Here is a 22,017-nt window from a genome sequence, read left to right on the forward strand (position 1 = left end):
TTTGTACAGAGAGTTTCTCGGGTGCCAAGTGTCGCTTTCCTCAGTGGTTCACCGAATATTCTCACTGGCAGTCCCTAGACGGCTCAAAATTTTACACCACTGATAACAGCTTGAAGTCCTTCCGCTTATCAAATAGTTCCAGGAAAGGTGACAGCATCAGAGTGGCTTGCAACAGGATCCACGAACTGCACGATTCACTCTATGAGATAACAGTTCACGTAACGTCAGGCTGGTAAGTTCAACTTCCTATTTACTTTTCAGTAGATCCTGTCTTATTTGCGCATGACTAAATATAACTAAGGCGTGAGAATCGTAACCTTTGTCTTTTATGTACACGTGTGTCTCTATTGTACTTGTGTTGCAGTTCTAAACAGTATTTCACTGTATATTTCCGTTTGATATGTTAAACTGTGCACATTCATTCACACGGCATTGAATGCGTCTTCTATGGAAATTACGTGATAATCAGCTGGTTCGTATCAACAATACCATTGTTTTAACAACGTTAGCACTTTTTATTTTATTTATATTTTTACATGTTAAACTTGGTATGATTCATCCAAAATCCACTGAGACAGCATGGGCTAATGGTTATATACCAGACTGTGGAGCCCAACATGCGTTGTTCGCGTCCCACTACCACACCCCTTTCCTGTAATAATAATAACAATAAATCCTGCTTTGCAAGTCGTAAGTGCGTTATAAGAGAGACAGTCAATTTCCAGTACTCGGTATGACAAGCATTGGCGGCTGGTGGTATTATGTGGCTGATTATTTTTGCTTAGCGTGTCAATTCAGAATTAGGGATTAGAAGCGAACAAACCCACAATTAACTGACAAATTAAGAACTCTCTGTTTCACCAGCCGATTAGGGTATCTCAAACACCTATAAAATTCCTTCCTTAATAATGAATCAACGGCGCGAGGACAGTGGTTCAAGGAACAGTATAGGAACCAGGTCGAAGGTTTAAAATATTTGCTTAAAAATGGTCACCATTGAATATGAAACCACCAAAATAAATGGGAAAGATAAAATGAACTAAGTCTATGTATTACTCGGCATTGTTGTTTCTAACAACACATTATACATTGGCACTGCTCTTAACACAGTTGTACGAAAAACACTACAAATTAAAAGAAAATGTCTTAAAAAAGGTAGAACAAGGCACTTGAAGAAGAAGAAAACACGTGATGTTTCGTTGCATGATGAAGCAGGCGTCTTCAAACCTCCAGAAACAAACTTACCGAATGCTGTGCGATAAGGAACAAACGTTCTGTTTAACAGTTTATACGTTGTCGACCAGAACGTTTTAGTATTTTTTTGCATGTTACTTTGTTAATGTTTTGATACTTTGTGCGTGTGTATTTTGCTAATGTTTCAGTACTTCGTGCGTGTGTATTTTGCTAATGTTTTGATACTTTGTGCGTGTGTATTTTGCTAATGTTTTGATACTTTGTGCGTGTGTATTTGGCTAATGTTTTGATACTTTTTGCGTGTGTATTTTGCTAATGTTTTGGTACTTTGTGCGTGTGTATTTTGCTAATGTTTTAGTATTTCAACAGCGGAACGTTCAGAATTGTGTTTGTCTTCCTTCCACTTTTCAAATTAGAGCTATTATTGTTTGCCATTATAAAAGTTGTATACCATAAGTGTCAAGATCATAACATCTAGCGTATTTTGAATGTACTATAATATATGATACACTTAAGAACCTCTTATACGACTGGTATTATACCACCTTTTACCGTTCAGTACGCATTGGACCCGGCATGTCCAGGTGGTTAAGGTACTCGACTTGCAGTCTGAGGGTCGTGGGTTCGAATCCCCGTCATACCAAACGTGCTCGCCCTTTCAACTGTGCGATCGCTACAATGTGACGGTCAATCCCACTATACGTTGGTAAAAGAGTAGCCCAAGAGTTGTCAATGGGTGGTAATGACTAGCTAGCTGTCTTCCCTCTAGCCTTACACTGTTAAATTAGGGACGGCTAGCGCAGATAGCCCTTGTGTAGCTTTGTGCTTAATTAAAAAACAACAACAACAATTTATAAGTAATAAAAACTGTTGTTTGTGATAATATATAAATATCCATCGCTAAAGTATTTTTGCATGATTAACAATCGAAATAAAATTTCTTTTATCAATACTGGAAAAAATGTAGATTAAAATTAACCAATGCGAAACACAGCGGATTAGTATTGAAAATAGGGTAAACATTAGCAGGAAAATTGTTGTTTTTTTTATTTTGCGCAAAGTTACACGAGGGCTATCTGCGCTAGCCGTCCCTAATTTAGCAGTGTAAGACTAGAGGGAGGAAAGCTAGTCATCACTACCCATCGCCAACTCTTGGGCTACTCTTTTACCAATAAATAGTGGGAGTAACCGTCACATTATAACGATCCCACGGCTGAAAAGGCGAGCATGTTTGGTGCGACCGGGATTCGAACATGCAACCCTCGGATTACGAGTCGAATACCTTAACACGCTTGTCCATGCCGTAGAAACGTTTGTTCTAAGCAATTTTATTTCTTTTCCGTCTGTCTGTCTGTACTGGAATCTGAAATCGTAGATAGTTAAGCCCTTGGCATATTAGTGACCTAAAACAGTCGCTCAGTTGACGATTCTACTAGTTACGGCTTTTCTTCTGTAGCTTAAATAAATTTGAAAAAATGGTTAATATTTAATATTTTTCTACGGTATACTATTCATAGTATTTTTTTATCTGAGGTTTAAACATGGCCAGGTGGGTCAAGGCACTCGCTCGTAATCCTAGGGTCGCTGGTTCGAATTCCCGTCACACCAAAACATGATCGCCCTTACAGCCGTTGGGGGCGTTATAATGTAACGCTCAATCCCACTATTCGTTGGTAAAAGAGTAGCCCAAGAGTTGGTGGTGGGTGGTGATGACTAACTGCCTTTCTCTAGTTTTACACTGCTAAATTACAGACTGCTAGCGCAGATAGCCCTCGAGTAGCTTCGCGCTAAATTCAAACCAAACAAATAAAAAACAATACAATGCTAAAATTGGGTTTCGATACCCGTGGTGGGCAGAGTGCCGATAACCTTTTCCTTATTTCATCTTCTCCCAAGTCTGTCCATTTTTTTTCCTATTTAATTAATCTATTCACATTTGTTCTTTCTTATTTTATAATTTGTGGTAATAAAAAAAGACAGTAAGTAATTGATAATTATACCTAGGGGACCGTAGAGGCTGTTCATGGTGGTAACAGTTAATATCCAGTCGCCTCGAGCTTACTGTAAATATACTTACGTTGTTTTATGTTTATTATTCGAAGCTCTACGAAACGTATTTGTTATTAACAGTTTCAGCATATACCGTCTGTAAAATTATGCTTTCTAGCGTAATAATAGGAATCGCATAATCTCGCTTCAGGCGTTTTGCGATTTCGTATTTGACAGTAAGATAATTGCTTACTTTAACACAACATGAAGTTATTTTCCTAATTTAGACATTTTCTTGGAACTCAAAACTGGTTTCTTCTACGTTTTCTAGTAAAGCTTTTTACGTTCCAGCTAACACAGACCTGAACTTGAAGCTAGTAAAAGTTGTTTTGCTTTTAATAACAGATTTTTCCGTAATTCATCCATGTAGATTTTCGAAACTAATATTCATTTTATCTATCACTTAGTAATTTTTTCTCTTTTTTTTTTTTTTTTTGCAAATTGGGAAGAGAAAAATTCTTACTCAAATGAAATCATTATTTCATTTAGCACAGGGAATATTTATTGTTATTATTATGTGTGTGTCTCGTGAGTGTTAGAACTGCCAATCAGATTAACGTCACCACGGATTTAGGGAAATCTGTCAACATTTTAAGTATAACTGGTTTATGTGTGTGTTTTTTATTGCAAATCTACATCGGGCTGTGTACTATGTCCACCGAGGAGAATCGAACCCCCTGATTTTAGCGCTGTAAAATCCGTAGAATTACCGCTATACCCGCTGGGAACGTTAATCCTAAAAGGTGTCACCCAATTCTAAGAAAATGATTCACTTACGTCAGTGCACATATATTTTTTGTGAAAAATCTGTACGCGATAGAGAAAAACTGATATTACTTTCGGATTCAGCGTATAGTAATTACCTTTGGACTTGTAAACATTTCAAGACAATAAGAAACCATCGCCGGTCTGTATAACTACAAGAAAACTTTTCTTCTTCAGAGCTATTACATGAAATATACTTGTGACGTCACTTGTTATATGATAACATTATGTAGTTTTACATTTTTGTTTTTTTTTACCGGTTACTAAACTTGACAAGATGGTTTGTTTGTTTGTTTTGAATTTCGCGCAAAGCTACTTCAGGGCTATCTGCGCTAGTCGTCCCTTGTTTCGCAGTGTACGACTAGAGGGAAGGCAGCTAGTCATCGCCACCCACCGCCAACGCTTGGGCTACTCTTTTATCAATAAACAGTGGGATTGACCGTCACTTATAACGCCCCCACGGCTAAAAGGGCGAGCATGTTTGGCGCGACTGGGATGCGAACCCGCGACCCTCAGATTACGAGTCGCACGCCTTAACACGCTTGGCCATGCCGGGCTCAAGTTGACAAAAATAAATAACCGAACACCATTTGGTTACGTCACTCGTTTTATTTATAAAATATTTAAGGAATCCCACATTTGTTGCAACTGGGATTGATTGCAATATTCGTGGAAATTTGTGTTGGCAGTATTTTTGTTTGACTGTTTATTATGAATTCGCTGTAATAATTAAACATTGGATCCACAATTAATTTTGTACATACACAGTTTTGAAAAGTTTGTATACAAAGTCCGGTGGATTTGGGTGGACTTCACCGCTAATTTTAGGGTTAATGAAAACGTGAAGCAAAGTGATCAATTGAAGAAAACAAATGTGAATATTAACTGTAGACAGACGTTTTATGTAACCATACAAATATATATAAATATAATATGATTTAAGTTCATACCCAAGGCATGTTTTCACTCTAATGAGAATTACTGTCTTATTGCGATTATATCTTGAACTGCACGTGACATGTCTGGCCACTTTATATGGGACTCACCTAATATTATATCATCTTCACTGCGATTATATCTTGAACTACACATAACATAGACTCTACAAGATGCCTGATTATACCTTGATCAATTGTATCCACTCTTCGACAACCACGTTCTGGAACTGTTTCTAAAATATTATATGAAGATAACAGTGGCATTCAGTTTTATCCCTAAAATCGTCCATTAGAATGAAATTCAGTGACTGCATTGAGCAGGACGTAAGTCGTTTCTTCTCCTCGTCTCTGTAAGTGACGGTTGATTACCCCGTGTTCTTCAGGAACAAATGTATTTACTTTTGATTACTACCATTCATAGACTGTGGGAACTGTTGTATTTTAACAGCTTGTGAAAGGAAAAGCTCTTTCATAATCAGCCTGTTGTAGTTGGCACCTAACATCATGCTTTATGATAGTTTGTGTATAATATCATTAACCATGATATTACTGTTACTTATTGTCAAGTATATTAACCATGATATTACTGTTTTTTAGTTATTGCTTTGGACATTAACTATAATATTACTGGTTTTAGTTATTGTCATGTAAATTAACCATAATATTACTGTTACTTGTTGTCATGCAGACTAACCATGATATTACTGTTACTTATTGTCATGCAGATTAACCATGTTATTACTGTTACTTATTGTCATGCAGATTAACCATGATATTACTGTTACTTATTGTCATGTAAATTAACCATGATATTACTGTTACTTATTGTCATGCAGATTAACCATGATATTACTGTTCTTACTTATTGTCATGCAGATTAACCATGATATAACTGTTACTTATTGTCATGCAGATTAACCATGATATTACTGTTCTTACTTATTGTCATGCAGATTAACCATGATATTACTGTTACTTATTGTCATGCAGATTAACCATGATATTACTGTTTTTTAGTTATTGCTTTGGACATTAACTATAATATTACTGGTTTTAGTTATTGTCATGTAAATTAACCATGATATTACTGTTACTTGTTGTCATGCAGACTAACCATGATATTACTGTTACTTATTGTCATGCAGATTAACCATGATGTTACTGTTACTTATTGTCATGCAGATTAACCATGTTATTACTGTTACTTATTGTCATGCAGATTAACCATGATATTACTGTTACTTATTGTCATGTAAATTAACCATGATATTACTGTTACTTATTGTCATGCAGATTAACCATGATATTACTGTTCTTACTTATTGTCATGCAGATTAACATGATATTACTGTTACTTATTGTCATGCAGATTAACCATGATATTGCTGTTACTTATTGTTATGCAGATTAACCATGATATTACTGTTACTTATTGTCATGCAGATTAACCATGACATTACTGTTACTTATTGTTATGCAGATTAACCATGATATTACTGTTACTTATTGTCATGCAGATTAACCATGGTATTACTGTTCTTACTTATTGTCATGCAGATTAACCATGACATTACTGTTACTTATTGTCATGCAGATTAACCATAATATTACTGTTACTTATTGTCATGCAGATTAACCATGACATTACTGTTACTTATTGTTATGCAGATTAACCATGATATTACTGTTACTTATTGTCATGCAGATTAACCATGATATTACTGTTCTTACTTATTGTCATGCAGATTAACCATGACATTACTGTTACTTATTGTCATGCAGATTAACCATGATATTACTGTTACTTATTGTCATGCAGATTAACCATGATATTACTGTTACTTATTGTCATGCAGATTAACCATGACATTACTGTTACTTATTGTCATGCAGATTAACCATGATATAACTGTTACTTATTGTCATGCAGATTAACCATGATATTACTGTTACTTATTGTTATGCAGATTAACCATGATATTACTGTTCTCACTTATTGTCATGCAGATTAACCATGATATAACTGTTACTTATTGTCATGCAGATTAACCATGATATTACTGTTCTTACTTATTGTCATGCAGATTAACCATGACATTACTGTTACTTATTGTCATGCAGATTAACCATGATATTACTGTTACTTATTGTCATGCAGATTAACCATGATATAACTGTTACTTATTGTCATGCAGATTAACCATGATATTACTGTTACTTATTGTTATGCAGATTAACCATGATATTACTGTTCTCACTTATTGTCATGCAGATTAACCATGATATAACTGTTACTTATTGTCATGCAGATTAACCATGATATTACTGTTCTTACTTATTGTCATGCAGATTAACCATGATATAACTGTTACTTATTGTCATGCAGATTAACCATGATATTACTGTTCTTACTTATTGTCATGCAGATTAACCATGATATTACTGTTACTTATTGTCATGCAGATTAACCATGATATTACTGTTCTTAGTTATTGTCATGCAGATTAACCATGATATTACTGTTACTTATTGTCATGCAGATTAACCATGATATTACTGTTACTTATGCAGATTAACCATGATATTACTGTTACTTATTGTCATGCAGATTAACCATGATATTACTGTTACTTATGCAGATTAACCATGATATAACTGTTACTTATTGTCATGCAGATTATCCATGATATTACTGTTCTCACTTATTGTCATGCAGATTAACCATGATATTACTGTTCTTACTTATTGTCATTCAGATTAACCATGATATTACTACATCTTTGCAGTTTTTTGCTAGAAACGATCACTTAGCATAAGTTAATCTGTTTAACATATACAAATATATGAGTGTATGTATGTATATCCTAAATACTTGGTTTTACTTGTTCAGCATAAGTCTTTTCTTGCACTAAAAGTAACATAGTATCAAGATCATTTTGTACAGATAGGTTTGAATTGACCTCTTCCATAAGTTTTTTTTTCTTCTTCTCATATTTGATTTCAGTATGTTTGGAAACAGAGGGTACAAATGTATGCGGATTCATAGACGAACATCGCATGTTGTTGAAATCCAGATGGGTAAGAATATATCTTCAGTGTTTTTGTCAAGGCTTCTGACTATCATTACGTGTTCTCTTTTCAGTATTATGAGGTCACTGGTTTTATCTAAGTCAAAACCAGGTATTAACAGCAATATCATTTACATTCCACTATAGTATTAGATTATCACAGTTATTGTCACTGAAGTATTTTTACCTGTTGATCAAAAAATAACGTTAACTGTGGCTCTACTAAAGTAAGTCAAAGGAAGTAAATAGGAACATGTGAAATATTTTGTGTAAATAAAGCTCTCTGTCAGTTTCTGTGTGATGTGAAAGTCGATATCATATAAAATATTAAATGTGTCTGATTTTACAATAAATTTCATGTTACGAATTGCTTAAACTTAATTAATTATTATGTATAAAAATGAATACAAGAAATGTGAGGCGTTATGGAAATTAAATGCCGAGAAACCGAAAGAAGTTATGAGAGTTTAGAAATATTATATTTATTTTTAAAAGTTCACGTTTCAGCCAATAGGGGGAACAATACGTAATTTGAAAGAAATGGAAGAATAAATGATCTTCGTACCTCCACTTCTTTATTACAGTTTTATTTCTAATATACTTTTTATTGTCTAACAGTTGTTATACCAGTAAGTTTGCGTTGAAGCATAATATTTTCAAATTGCATTTATCTTAACTACAAAACCATTAATATCTTAAGTTCTGTCACATGTATACTTTAAGGACGTGTAGGTTAATTACTATGTAATGAATTTTCTGAGTTTAGAGGAAAGCTTACTCAAAATTATATACAATTATACACTCTGTAGTAATGTAGTATTTGTCATTAATTAACTTATATGAAGTATAATTGTGGCATTGTAAGGCTTTCACATCATACTCGAATTATTATATAAAATAGCTAATTTTGAGTTTTAAAAGTTTTATTTTGTTTTAGTTTCAGATATATTCATTCTTTCACGTAGTTTTCATGCTGGTTTGAGTTTGTACATTTTTTCGTCGTTGAACGAGAAGTGTTATGGTTGAAAATACAATGAAAAAATTCACAAAGTGTTTTGGCAGATCTGATACTACAGAGAAAACAAAGCAACCAGTTAAAAACATGAACCACGTTCTTCTGCGTTTACTTGGCGGCGTCGTGAATGATTGTAGTCGAACCCAGTGAAGCCATGTTAACCTGAGGAAACGTTGTTCATGTTTGTGAATGTTTTACTAGTAAGTAGAATATATTATTATAATGTTTTCAGAAATGAGGTTTTTTACCTTTCAAACGAATAAAATGTTTGACGTAGAATAGGCTCCATATAGCTTCTACGAGCTAAAGAGTTAAGCTGCCTAACACTCACTAAAGATCCTTCCAACAATTCAAATTACCATGGATCTCAGCAGTTAATGAAAATTCTTTCAACAGTTCAGGTTACCATAGGTCCCCGTAGTTAATGAAAATCCTTCTAACAATTCAAGTTACCATGGATCTCAGCAGTTAATGAAAATCCTTCAGACAATTCAGGGTACCATGGATCCCAGTAGTTAATGAAAATCCTTCCAACAATTCAAATTACCATGAATCTCAGTAATAAAAGGACTGGTAGAATAGTCAAATCGAAAAAGAGTGTGATTTGTTTTTACCCCGAAACAGGAAAAAAAAACAAAAACACACACGTTTATGATTTTTACATTGTTCATTAATTGTGTTTTTCATACATTGTAATCGTTAATTGTGCATTGTTTATTAATGATTTAATTGTTTCTCAATTTGCATTGTTAGCGATTCCATAAATTTTTAATAACATTGTTACATAGAGCCTCCAAGTGGTACAGCGGTACGTATGTGGAGTTACAACGCTAAAAATCGGGTTTCCATACCCGCGGAGGATGAAGCACAGACAGCTTTGTGCTTAACTTCAAACAACAACAACTTTATATAGATTAAAAATGTTAAACAGGGAAGAACGTTTTGAAAATCATCTGTGTAGGTTGTTAAAATAGAAATATATTGAAGCTAGGTTGTTAACATTTGTTATTCGTCCCAGCTCGCTTGAGGATACTGGCTTTCATTTATTACGTTTTCTCATTTGATACAAAACTTGACCAAACAGATTGAAACATGGTGATCAACATTCACAGCTTCCTGTATCGTCTACTTCAATTCGAAGCTTTTTTTTTCCCAACCTTCACTTTTTTTATTTTATTTTGTAAATTGTGAAACATTCATAATTACGAGCTTTCTGTTACCTTCCGAAATTCTTTGGGGCACATCGTCCTGTTATATTCCACATTTTTTGGGACGCAACTTCCTGTTACGTTCCAAAGAATTTTGGGCGGCGTGGCTTCCTCTTACCTTTCAAAACCCTTTATGTTATCGTTCAAAATTCCTTTGGAGCTGGCCTGTCATGTCCAGGTGGTTAAGGCACTCGACTCGTAATCCGAGAGTCGCGGGTTCGAGTCCCCGTCACACCGAACGTGCTCGCCCTTTCAGCCGTGAGGGCGTTATAACGTGACAGACAATCCCACTATTCGTTGGTAAAAGAGTAGCCCAAGAGTTGGCGGTGGGTGGTAATTACTAGCTGCCTTTCCTCTAGTCTTACATTGCTAAATTAGGGACGGCTAACGCAGATAGCCCTCGCGTAGCTTTGCGCGAAATTCAAAAACAAATTCTTTGGAGCGCAGCTTTCTGTTATTTTTCAAGAATGTTAAGAAAGCTATTAATGTTTAGTGTCACGTGTTCCACGTTCTACCGTTCACGAAAGTTTTCTGGTCAGTCATTAAATAACTAAACTTAATTCTTCCTGCTCCTATACTTACTAATAATATTAAAATAATAATAATAGAGAAAGCTGGTTTATGGTTTGACAAATTCACGTTCATGTCTTCCGGTGCAACAGAAGCCCATGACGTATGAACGTATAAAAGACACAAAGAGAAGATTATCCGAAACTTGACACGAAAGCACTTACTGTTAACTTTTATAAGGAGAAATAATATTGTTGGAACAGACTTTCAGGAAGTGAATATTGTATTATATTTTATTGATTTTTACTTTCAAGGCGGTTTGATCTTATAATAAGGTTTCAGAACCGATATATCACTACATTTTAAATTTATTATATCGCAGATTTCTTTTTTATAAGAAAAATCTCTGACTATTAGGCCTAACGTATTCCATGATTCATCTCACTGTCTGCTACGGACAGCAGTTTCGCCCGTTCCATTCTCGTCAGCACGACTTGTGTCTGCAAACCAGTGAAGACAGTTAGGCCTCTCATAATGGTTATGTTTATATAACATCTGTGGAGTTTTTATACTTCGCCATGGTGAGCTGTAAGGGACACAACTGCCACATAAGTATTACTGCATTCAGTTATAGTTTTAGGCTTAGTGTCAATACTATCGTTACACGTTCGTTCGTGATAATAGTATCCTGATTTCTCTACACTGCAGTAAACAATAGGTTTAAACACTACTCAGACAATGTTGTTTTCGCTAGTTACATCTCTCTTTCAATTATAATTTTATAATCGTTTAAAATTTACTCAGTTTGTCAAATGCTGGTAGGTCTAACTAGAATATGTAACTCACAGATCTCGAAAATGAAAGCTACTTTAAGCGTACGAACAGAAAGAAAAGCATGACTATTTCACACTAAGCTTAGGCTGCAAAAATACAAAAAAGTTGTTGAATATTGTTCTTTTACGCCTTAGTTATTTAAAATGCTTATAGGTACGCCAGATGCGTAGCTAGAGGGTAGGGTTTTGAATGGCTATTCTTATATTCAATAAAAAAACTTTAAAAGGTCTACCATCCTCTGATTTTTTTAATAAGCACTTGAATATCATAGAAATAACTGCTTGGTGTAGAAGGAAAAGTCCACATATATTTATTTTCTGGAAAAAAAAAGACGCTACACACACACATACACACACTGTGTGTATTGTTGGCTACGCCCCCAAGTACGCTACGTTGAACGATTTAACCTATAGCTGGTATGCGTTGTGAAAAGGTATGTTTGTGTTAACATAAAACATCATTTTCCACGTGCGGAAACAAACTGAAACTCGTTTCTCGACTACGAACTGGCCTTGGACGTGAGTAACAAACATGATTTTATACTGGAGAGAGATTTACAGGCAAGGCAAAACACATATATATGGTAACTAAGCACACCTAATTCGCTGGGTGGCGCTCACTCGTAGGTAGAATTAGGTCTTATAGGAACTGGGATAGTAATATTTTTTTACATTCCATGAATTGGTTGAGTTTTTATACATGTATAAAACGTGTAGGGCGTTCGAAATAATCATAAATATTAAGATTGGTTTAGTGAAATTCATCCATTAAAGAGAAGTGTGATCTGTCATAGCTTCTGATCCACTTTAGATAAGGGTTCCACTTTTTTACAGGAATATTTAAGCATTCTTTGGCTACATATATCGGGAAAATAGCGTATGGCAATTATCATACAATCTCGTGTTCGCTTATAGGCATTTTCATTCACATACCTTTTTGAAGGGAAAGCTCTATTTTAATATTATTTATTATATATAATATATTTATTTACGTAGTCTATTATTTTAAGTTGTTGGTATTCTGTTATTATGCACAAAGCTACACAAAGGGCTATCTGTGCTTTGTATGAGTCCGCAGACATACCACGGAGGGGGGACACTATTTTAAGTTAATAAAAACTCAGCTTTCCCTTCTTCCAATGGCTCAATGGTACGTATGACAGATCGTTAGGCCTGCCACGACTTGGTGGTTAAGCTATTCGACTCGCAATTTCTGGGTCGCAGGTTCGAATCCCATCATCGAACATTCTCGTAGGTACGGCTAGTGCATCTAGCACTTGAATAGCTTAATTGGAAATTTAAAACGTAGAAACAAATAAATTAATATAGAAATATTAAAGCTGATTAGTGAGCAGTTACTTCCCATAATAGCAGATGAAATACAATATTTTGACCGTCGAAAATAGTAACTTTCAATCACGCGTGTTTTCTCAGTCTGGTTACATATAGTTTTGTGCTGGCACTCAGTGCAGTTAAGAAGACCTGGAAGTATTGATTACGTTATTGTAGACCAGTTCATACTTCAATCATACAAAGCGGTATCGCCAAGCTCGAGAGGAATGGGCTCTGTTACATAAAACCAAATCTTTAAGCAAAATCAATAACAGCCCTTCATGGAGGCAGAAATCTTCTTTATTTGTTAAACCTTTCAAAATTATATCCAGAAGAGAGGCTTATTTAAAAAGTCTTTATATTCAAAACCTAAACCACTACAACGTATGTTTTTTTTGTGTCATTGTTTAATTGAGAGATGGTTAACACGAAAGACATGTTTTAGAGATGTAGTGTCATTGTTTAATTGAGAGATGGTTGACACCATATTAAACAATTACACCAACTAAACAATGACACTATATGCCTGAAACATGTCTTTCGTGTCATTATTTAGTTGATAGATGGTTGACACTATATTAAACAATTACACTATATCCCTAAAATATATGTCTTTCGTGTTAGCCATCTCTCAAATTAAACAATGACACTGTATCTCTAAAACATGTCTTTCGTGTTAACCATCTCTCAATTAAACAATGACACTGTATCCCTAAAACATGTCTTTTGTGTAAACCATCTCTCAATTAAACAATGACACTGTATTTCTAAAACATGTTTTTCGTGTCATTATATAGTTGACAGATAATTAACACCATAAACTTTTAATGTTTGGTACCTTGTTCTTCTCTTTTGTCGGCCTACTTGAAATCTGAAAACGCGTGTTTATAAATGAAATGAAACTTAAAAAAGTGCTGTTGTTGTTTGAAAAGATTAATGTGTGAAATAGAACAATTGTTAAAAGAGTTCTCAAGTTTTTAAGTTACACGTTTGTCAAGGTAATAAACGTATTGCCCATCACGGGGTAAGAAAAATAATTTTTCGCTTAAGCGAGGTGTAAAAAGGAATTATAAAACCAATTATGTGACTGATTTTTATCATTTTTTTCTTCGGTACAGCTGAAAAAAAATCATATTTCTCTGTGTACTCGAATGTCTGAAGCCTTTCTAAGCATTCCACTCTTACGATATAACATGTACATTTTCATTGTCAGGGTTACTTTAGAGAAAACAAAATTGGTAAACATTGTTTCTCTTAAACTGAAGAAAAAGCAATTTTTTCTTGATTTTCACAATAAGTATCAAGACATAATTCTTAGTTATTGTATGTACAAAAACGTCTTTATACATTGTTGTTTGTTTGTTTTTTATTTTGCGCAAAGCTACTCGAGGGCTATCTGCATTAGCCGTTCCTAATTTACCAGTGTAAGACTAGAGGGAAGGCAGCTAGTTATCACCACCCACCGCCAAGTCTTGGGCTACTCTTTTACCAACAATTAGTGGGATTGATTAAACGTTATAACGCCCCGACGGCTAAAAGGGCGAGCATGTTTGATGCGACGGGGATTCGAACTGCAACCCTTGGATTACAAGTCGAACGCCTTAACCCACCTGCCCATATACATTATTACATATTATAGCATATTATATGTTATTATTCGCATTCCTTTTCTCATATACAGAATTGTTGAACTGATTTTTGTATATTATTGCACCTTAAGGAGTGTTAGTTTTTGAATATGATAAAGAGGCATATTGAACTTGATTTAATATGGAGTTTTTAGGTATGTCTGCATACTGGCATAGTCGTCCCTAATTTTAAGTTTATTGAACCAGAGATTTGTTTGTTCGGTGAATGAATATTTTTAAATGGAAAATTATATATAGTAGGCTGTCTATCACGGGTATTTAAAGCCAAACTAAATGAACATCGTAGGCTTACATATTTACAACTGAACCACGAGGCTAGACTACAGGTAAACACCCAACAGCACCTACTGTCAACTGTTAGTTTACAGGTATACACCCAACGGCACCCACTGTTAACTGTTAGTTTACAGGTAAACACCCAACGGCACCCACTGTCAATTGTTAGACTACAGGTGAACACCCAACAGCACCCACTGTCAACTGTTAGACTACAGGTAAACACCCAACAGCACCCACTGTCAACTGTTAGACTACAGGTAAACACCCAACGGCACCCACTGTCAACTGTTAGACTACAGGTGAACACCCAACAGCACCCACTGTCAACTGTTAGACTACAGGTGAACACCCAACAGCACCCATTGTCAACTGTTAGACTACAGGTAAACAGCCAAAAGCACCCACTGCTAACTGTTAGTTTACAGGTAAACACCCAACAGCACTCACTGCCAACCGTTAGGCTTCTCTTGGTTTCTTTTGACTTGCACAAAGCTACTCGATGGCTGTCAGCGCTAGCAATCTCTAATTTATCATCTACTGACGAGATGATAGGTAGCTAGCTAGTCAACACCACCAACCGCCAACTCTTGAACTGTTCTTTTATCAATGGATTGTGTGATTGACCATCCCATTATCACGCTTTTATGGCTGAATGGTCGAACATGTTTGGTGACGTAGATCTGAACTCGCGTCTTATAAATTGGTAGGGCCCGGCATGGCTAGGTGGGTTAAGGCGTTCGACTTGTAGTCTAATGGTCGTGGGTTCGAATCCCATGCTCGCCCTTACGGCCGTGGCGGCGTTATAATGTTGTGGTCAGTCCCACTATTCGTTGGTGAAAGAGTAGCCCAAGAGTTGGCGGTGGGTGGTGATGACTAGCTTCCTGCCTTCCCTTTAGTCTTACACTGCTAAATTAGGGATGACTAGCGCAATAGTTTTTGAGTAGCTTTGCGCGAAATTCAAAACAAACAAACAAATAGATTGATAGTGGAATTTCCTAGTGAGCAGATCATGCCAAAACACCCACATATTTATCAAGATAAATTGTCGTTTTTCTTTTTCTGGTGTAATGTTGTCAAAAAGTTTTAGGAGTGCTAATAACACGTGTTAGGCTAAACATCTATTTAAACAAGTAAGGTCAGGTTTGACTGAATATTTTCAAGTTAACTGTGTTAAAATCTGTAATGGAGTGCTTAAAATCGTGGTTATTCATAAGCACAAACAGAGCTTCAAAATAGGCTGTCAGTACTCTGTCCGTCACAGGGAAACGAAACCCGGATTCTAGCGTTGTAAGTCGGAAAGCATATCCTCTGACTCACTGGAAACAATTAATTATGAAGAATGTGGTATTTCCAGGTAAACGTGATTTCAGTCACCTTCGTTGGACATCATGGCTGTTTCGTGCTTTCAAACCTCAGTGTGTTATACCCCAACAAACTGATTCAGTCATTTTACAATGATGTTGTAGGTGGTTTCAGTGTAGTTTTTTGTTACCTTACAGAATAATTGTTTCACCTTGAGAGAAGTAGCGTAATAAAATGTTGAAATGCAGCTTTGATTCTTTGTTTTTTGAAATACGTCACTTAGGGATTCCCCATATACAGGCACATATGAGAAATCTCGCAAACATATTTGAAGTTTTATTGTTGTGCACTTTGAAATGTCTCTAACAAAAACAGTTTAGAATCGCTTCCCACTGTTTTCCTTCACGTATTATTCGTTTGGATTTGTGACGTCCATTAATCCATTTATTCTTGTATTTTAAAGAAGTTACTTCTGCAGTGGTTGTCAAATTTATTATGCGGGCTATTTTGGGTAGAGCATACAATGTTGTTATTTTTAGTTCATTTTTATACACACTATATCTGTATTTATGTCTTACAAGTTATTCGATGTGTTTAAGTGTTTTCGTTGTTCTAGGTAATCACGGATTTTTTTCTGACACACAAGAGGATACTAGTCTTATTCACGTACATAAACGAGTCGGTGGTGGATGAAAATTAGGTTTCACGACTGTCAAAAATTCAATATACTAAAGCAGTAATTCTGTAACAGACTTGCGTATTTTGAATTCTTAGTGACTATTATTGAATGCTACATTTTCCGAATTTATGATGTGTTACGATTATGAACATATCTATTTGTTTGGAATTTACCAAATGTAACTGAGAGGATTTACACACAAGAAAAAAACATCGTTTGATCAACCCAAACAGTACATTCACAGTGACATCTAAACGCATTACAAACATCAAATGGACGTAATTTTTAGTAAAGAACAACACACTTAATACGTTGTGTTAAGGCGAATTTGGAGCATCACTTGGTCAAGTCATGCCCTGTCTGCAACATAGTTTCCATTTGCAAAAGGTTTCGTCGTAAGGTGATTACGTCATGTTCAAAGCGCACTCTACCTTCTTACATGCTTTTCACAATCCATCTAGTGTACGAAGACGACGGCTTTCCAGCGCCAGTTTTATCAGTTCAATCCCATAGAAATATATAAGCATTTTGTCCAGCTACTTAATTGTTGTGTCTTTGTACAGAGTAACGTGACTACCCGTATCGTTCTCCAGCTGCTCGAGGTAATCAACGGGTGAATGGAAATTACGATTCAAAGTCTTATCTTTACGAACCTACTCCATGTTAAATTCGTTTGTTACTGTTCCCTGGAAAACATGCACGGTTTTACGACTGATTTTTGCGTCAGTGTATTCTCACCTGTTACAAGACGCAGCACTTTCCTTCTCACGAGTACCACTTGTTACGACTCTTCTTTTTCTCATTGTCATTGTTCTCTTAAGTTATCCATATTCGTTTATATATTAATACCATTAAGTACAATGGACGTCCCCGTTAGGGAAGCTCTAATTCCTCAATCTGAGGATTTTTTTTTTCTGATTGGTTTGTTTTTGGAACTTCTCGCACGAGGGCTATCTGCGCTAGCAGGTCCTTAGTTTAGCAGTGAAAACGTAAATGGAAGGCAGCTAATCATCACCACAACCATCAACTCTTAAACTAATCTTTTACCAACGAATAGTGGGATTGACCGTCATTTTATAATGCCCCCACCGCTGTGAAGATGAGCATGATTGATGTGGCTGGGATTCGAACCCGCTACCCTCGGATTATGAGTCGAGTACCTAACCACCTGACCATGCCAGGCCTGTATTTGTATGATATTATAAATGAATATTTTCCTCGGAAAGGCTGTTGCAAGCCATTCTCAAAATGTATTAATGTTCGATGACATCACACGATGTAGGTGGTTGGTATGTGAATTGTTAGTTTGGGTTTTTTATTTTTACATAACGTACCTAACCTTTTGTGTTTCAATATTTAACATTTTGTTTTTCTAAACAAGCCTTTGATACTAATTTAGATAGATATATAGCATTTACATAATTATCATAAATTATCAGGAATGTGTTACCTTTAAGAGCACTTATTATCAATCAGATTATAGTTGGGGCACTTGGCTCGCAATTTGTGGGTCGCGGATTCGAATTCCTGTCCCACCAAACATGCTCGTCCTTTCAGTCAATCCCACTAGTCGTTGGAAAAAGAGTAGCCCAAGAGTTGGCGGTAGGTGTGATGACTAGATACCTTCCATCTACTCTTTCACTGCTAAATTAGGGATGACTACTGCAGATAGATTGTTTGTTTGTTTGTTTGTTTTGAATTTCGCACAAAGCTACTCGAGGGCTATCTGTGCTAGCCGTCCCTAATTTAGCAGTGTAAGACTAGAGGGAAGGCAGCTAGTCATCACCACCCACCGCCAACTCTTGGGCTACTGTTTTACCAACGAAAAGTGGGATTGACCGTAACATTATAACGTCCCCACTGCTGAAAGGGCGAACATGTTTAGCGCGACGGGGATGCGAACCCGCGACCCTCAGATTACGATTCGTACGCCTTAACACGCTTGGCCATGCCGGGCCTGAAGAAGGAAATATTTGAAATTTTTGAAGTCGTGCAGATTTCTTTTGTCAAACTTTTTTTCATCAGGAAGTTACGTATTATGGTTTCCAGAACGTTAAACGATTAGCTGTTTTCGATTTTTATTTTTCTTCTATTTAAATGTTTCGAAAGTCCCTTTCACTTACATTTATTTTAAACCTTGTTTGTTTTTTTTTCGCGTATGTGAACTGGACGTGTTAGTTTATGTTGAAAATTGAACTATAGTTCGAAATTTATTGCATTCATTCTGAAATAATTAATTAACGTCGTGGTCATTTGAACCTTGTTATATACAGTTTCCATGCACTCCACGTGGAGTCTTTCAAAGAACAGTTGCTTCTTAAAGTCAGTTGTCAAGTTAACGAGTTGTTTTATGCCTCAGTCAGAACGTCTCTTGACGTCTATTAACTGGTTTTTATGTCTATTTATGTTATACAAAGGCATATATATATATATGCTATATCAAATGTGGAGGCAGGACGTCTAGCGAGGGTAGACATTGAGGGTGCTCCTTCACAGCAAATTAATTTCCACTATAATACTGCTTTTACAATCTTAGAATAAATTCGGGGTTGGATATCCATAATTTACTGTACAAAGTGAATGGCAGTAGGTGTAAGTGTATTGTAGGTTAAGCACCCAACTCTTAACCTCTAACTTATCTTCTGCAACAGTTAATTCATTATTCATCTGCGCTAAGTTTCTTCTTGAATTATGTCTAGTAGATGGAACATTCCAAACGCTTTTAGGCATTACTACAACAGGCATTTGCCTTTAAAAAAATATACCTTTTGACAAATGGTATGATTTTTAATTTTCATTTATATATGCAGTTAGTAATGCCTGAAGTTTTAATTGGATTGATAGGTTGAAATATCTTATGACTAATGGCTGTACTTTTTATTGTATATTACATATTTCGGTTTCGGTTTTATATGGATACAATAAATGAGTTTATTTGTGTTAAAAGGTGAATATCTCGTAATGTATTAGTACGCGGTATTTTTACACTATTTTACGAGTTAAAGTCAGACCACAGCTACCATATCGGTGTAAAATAAAATTAAATAATAATGGTAATTTCATAATGAACGTGAGTTTCAACTTTCAGGTATTTTCAGAACATTTCGTGACTAAAAACTGAAAAAAATGAATGCTACGAAATAATGTTTTGTCAAATAGCCTTATTCAAATTTATGGTGTTAAGGCCCCCACCTTCAGTGGCTCGATGGTATGTCTGCAGAGTTTCGATACTCATGGTTCTTGGTATAACACTTGTAGCCCATTGTGCAGCTTTGTGCTAGAAAGAAACAAAATCACTATTCATATTCATAAATGGATTTATTCGAGCTGTTTATACATCTAGATGTCTGTAGTAATACGTTGTTCAATTTGTTGTTTAAACTCCTGTTTACTATAGCAAACAGTGACTCTTGTAAAGTGTAAGAGAAATTACGGTCGTTTGAAACCAGATAAACCTGTTAGTTTTTATATTTAATTATTAATACTTCCGAACTGTTAATGAAATTACTTTTTAAAGGGAGTATTTTACAGAGTACTATAATAGTTGATTTAAATGACAAGGAATTCGTTTATACCCTGGAAAGTATTGTACTTTAGTAAAATGTAACTCAAAGTATACATAACTTAAAGAAACATGTACTAAAATCTGTCGTGATAAATGTCACTGTAAGGTAAAAAATAGAAATGAAAGCTTGGAACGTCAGTTATCTGAGATAAAACACTCAACTGTCAACTCGGCTAACCAAAAAAAAACTAAGAAATTGTGGATAATTCTTAGGTCAATGACACCACAAATCGTCTTGGTGATGTAGTTGTCTATCAAACCCAAAAAGTGGCTGGATATATTTGATACTAACATGTCGTTAAATGTCATTGTAGAGCTGTATGAAGTTGAACGTTTTAAAAACAAAATTTGAATATGATATGTTCATAGTGAGGTGGGAAATATCCAAGTCACGTGTAGCTATTTAACCAATTGTATTTAAGCCACTGTATTTAACCCGCTGTATTTAACTCATTGTATTTCCTGAACGTTTTTTTTATTTCAGCTATTCCCAGTAAGTTAAAAGTTCTGTTTATATTTTTACCATAAACTTTTTTATAAGTTTTATTTGGTCTATTTGAGGCAATGTAAACTCATATATTAGGACAAAGCATCAAATTAAAAAGGTCTGAATGCTTAGCCTTTTAAGTTAAGCCTTTTGAGCATCACATGAAAGATCTTCTGAAGTCCTTTACGTTGTCATTAATATATTTGGACAGAATAAATTCAAAGTTGTTTCAAGAAATATGTATTTTAACATTAAATAATGATTGGAAGTCACAGCTTAGCTTGAATGACGAAAATAACCCCCTATGTGGTGCTAATAATATAGCACTGGTGTTTGTTTTCTGCTTTTTTTATTTGTTTGTAGAAAAACTATACAGAGATTTACATATTTACAGAGAACACAAATCTAGATTTATATGCTGACAGTTGTAATACAAACCTTGATTTCGTTTGTCTTATTCTCTAGAAACGATACTAATATTACAGACTTCCAAAACCAGCTTTATTTAAAAACTTTGTATAATCAACAGAAAATCAGTGTGCCACTTACTGTAACACATATATTAATATTGCTAATGTTGATGATACCTAATAAAATCACACATTCGTCAAAGAGCTAAAACCTAAAACCAATTTCCTTATATTGTGCTTCTTGGTACCTTCTACCATTTTTTTTTATTACAGACATTTTTTTTCATTACATAGAAACTTTTAAACGCCCTAAACAAATTTTTGTTGTTTCTCAGGAAAGCAAGTTTCCCACACTGGAGAAGCATGTTCTGAAGATTGGTTTGATTCGTCAGAAGAGAAGTACCTAACGCTAACAAGTACTTGTGATTTTTCTCCAGATTGTTTTGCCAATAAAAAGGAAAAAAAAAAAAACAAGGTTTTAAAGATTACACGCTTACCATTAAGAGCCACTTAAGTTTGGTCCAGATTGTGTGTGTCACATTAAAGAAAACTCAAATCTCCTGAATTAACTACCAAAATCATTGATTTGCCCCTAATTAAATAGAGATCGGTTTTCTTCTGTTACAAATGTACTGATTTCATTTATGATCTTTATGCTCAGTTCTCGGTAACAGTTCTTGCTCTGTCATCTTATATTGATTCTTGTTTACAGTGGCTTAAATGGTAGATTAATG

The 22,017-nt window shown here is 35.1% G+C and overlaps 1 protein-coding gene across 3 annotated transcripts in view; it reads left to right on the forward strand.

Annotated features, from left to right (window-relative positions):
• Positions 1-22,017, forward strand: part of LOC143229674 (uncharacterized) — a 117,821-nt gene that overhangs the window by 82,347 nt on the left and 13,457 nt on the right. For all 3 annotated transcript variants that reach the window (XM_076462359.1, XM_076462357.1, XM_076462367.1), the window contains exons 8-10: positions 10-232; positions 7,951-8,024; positions 21,619-21,699. In XM_076462359.1, coding sequence (XP_076318474.1) covers positions 10-232; positions 7,951-8,024; positions 21,619-21,699 — 378 coding nt within the window. The remainder of the gene's footprint in view (positions 1-9; positions 233-7,950; positions 8,025-21,618; positions 21,700-22,017) is intronic.

The sequence above is a fragment of the Tachypleus tridentatus genome, chromosome 1 (assembly GCF_004210375.1).
Source record: "Tachypleus tridentatus isolate NWPU-2018 chromosome 1, ASM421037v1, whole genome shotgun sequence".
Taxonomy (NCBI): Eukaryota; Metazoa; Arthropoda; class Merostomata; order Xiphosura; family Limulidae; genus Tachypleus; species Tachypleus tridentatus.